Here is a 1,371-nt window from a genome sequence, read left to right as displayed (position 1 = left end):
GCAAACACCATTGTTTTTTTGTTTTACGAAAAACTTTTTTCTCTCTCTCTCTCTCTCTTGTGCAACTGTTGTTTCAACACACATAACAAGAACAACAACAAAATTATTGTTTCTTATCATCGGCTTTGTTTTTGTGTCCTCGTATCGAGAAAATTTTATTCCTTGTTCCCTTTCTTTCCTTTCACTTTGACGGAATCATTCTCGAACAAATATGTCGTCCCACATGTTACCACAATTCACGGGTGATGCCATCTTATGGTTCGCGCAGCTAGAGGCTCACTTTGATGCCTACGGAATTTCTCCGACAAATCAATTGAAATTCCTCTATTGTAGTTTGTCTACAACACTTGCAACATCTGCCAGGGATCTAATTACATCCCCGAACCCAGACACCACTTATGCGCCTATAAAGGCAGAAATATTGCGAAGAACCACGAAGTTTGCCGAGAGCAGATTTAATGAACTGATGGCTGATGAAGAATTAGGTGACAGGACTCCTTCAGAGTTCTTACGTCACCTAAGGGTGTTGAGCGGTGAGTCAACTGACGCCCTTCTCCTACGCAAGATTTTCTTCTCGCGTCTGCCGGCTCACGTGCGCACAATTTTGGCGACGGCGCTTGACGCCAACACTATAGATCAAGTCGCCACCATGGCAGACAAAATTCTTGAATTTTCCGCACAGCCTGCATACGGCGCCTGTGTCTCTTCGGAGGCTTCATCAATAGCCTCACATAAATCCTCCACCTTTGATGTTCTTGCCGACAAAATAGATAAACTTACGCGTCGGGTGAATGATCTGTGCCGTACCAAGTGTTCTTCTTCATGCTCTCGTGACAGATCTCGAAGGAATTCACCTTCCAAAACACAACCAGGTATGTGCTATTATCATGCGAAATTCGCTGATAAGGCACACAAGTGCATTCAACCGTGCTCCTATAAAGCCTCTTAAAAAACTTCAAAGGAGGAAATTGAGCACGTCTATTTCTTCCTCTGCACCTACCTTTAATCGTGCAATATTTGTCCGGGACCAGGTGTCGAAGAAGTACTTCATGGTTGACATCGGGTCTTGTTGTAGTATTTGGCCTCTTCGCTTTTGTACTGATAAACCTAAGCGTTCGCCTATAGTGTTGCACGCCGTTGGTTACTCCCCGATAGATACATTTGGTCAGCTTTCTCTACGGCTAGACATTGGTCTTCGTAGAGATTTTCAATGGATTTTTGTCATAGCTGACATTCCACATCCTATTTTGGGTGCGGACTTTTTAAATCATTTTAACTTGTTGGTAGATGTTCGGCGTCGGAGGCTTGTCGACGATTCGACATCCCTCTTTACATCGGCAAAGAGCTCTACCAACTCCCCTCTTAGCTCAG

General features: G+C 44.1%; 1 protein-coding gene across 1 annotated transcript; it reads left to right on the top strand.

Moving 5' to 3' along the window:
• Positions 1–211: 211 nt before the first annotated feature.
• Positions 212–949, top strand: LOC106872118 (uncharacterized). The gene has a single exon (XM_014918984.1). The coding sequence runs from the start codon at positions 212–214 to the stop codon at positions 947–949; it is 738 nt and encodes a 245-aa protein (XP_014774470.1).
• The last annotated feature ends 422 nt before the right edge of the window (positions 950–1,371 follow it).

This window comes from Octopus bimaculoides, chromosome 4 (genome assembly GCF_046866305.1).
Source record: "Octopus bimaculoides isolate indiv1 chromosome 4, ASM4686630v1, whole genome shotgun sequence".
Lineage (NCBI taxonomy): Eukaryota > Metazoa > Mollusca > Cephalopoda > Octopoda > Octopodidae > Octopus > Octopus bimaculoides.
The sequence above is the reverse complement of the archived record's forward strand: the minus strand, read 5'-3'. Positions and strand labels throughout refer to the sequence as shown.

Bases quoted from the DNA above. Each gene is read 5' to 3' on its own strand.
- LOC106872118 (XM_014918984.1), top strand. From the start codon at position 212: ATGTCGTCCCACATGTTACCACAATTCACGGGTGATGCCATCTTATGG.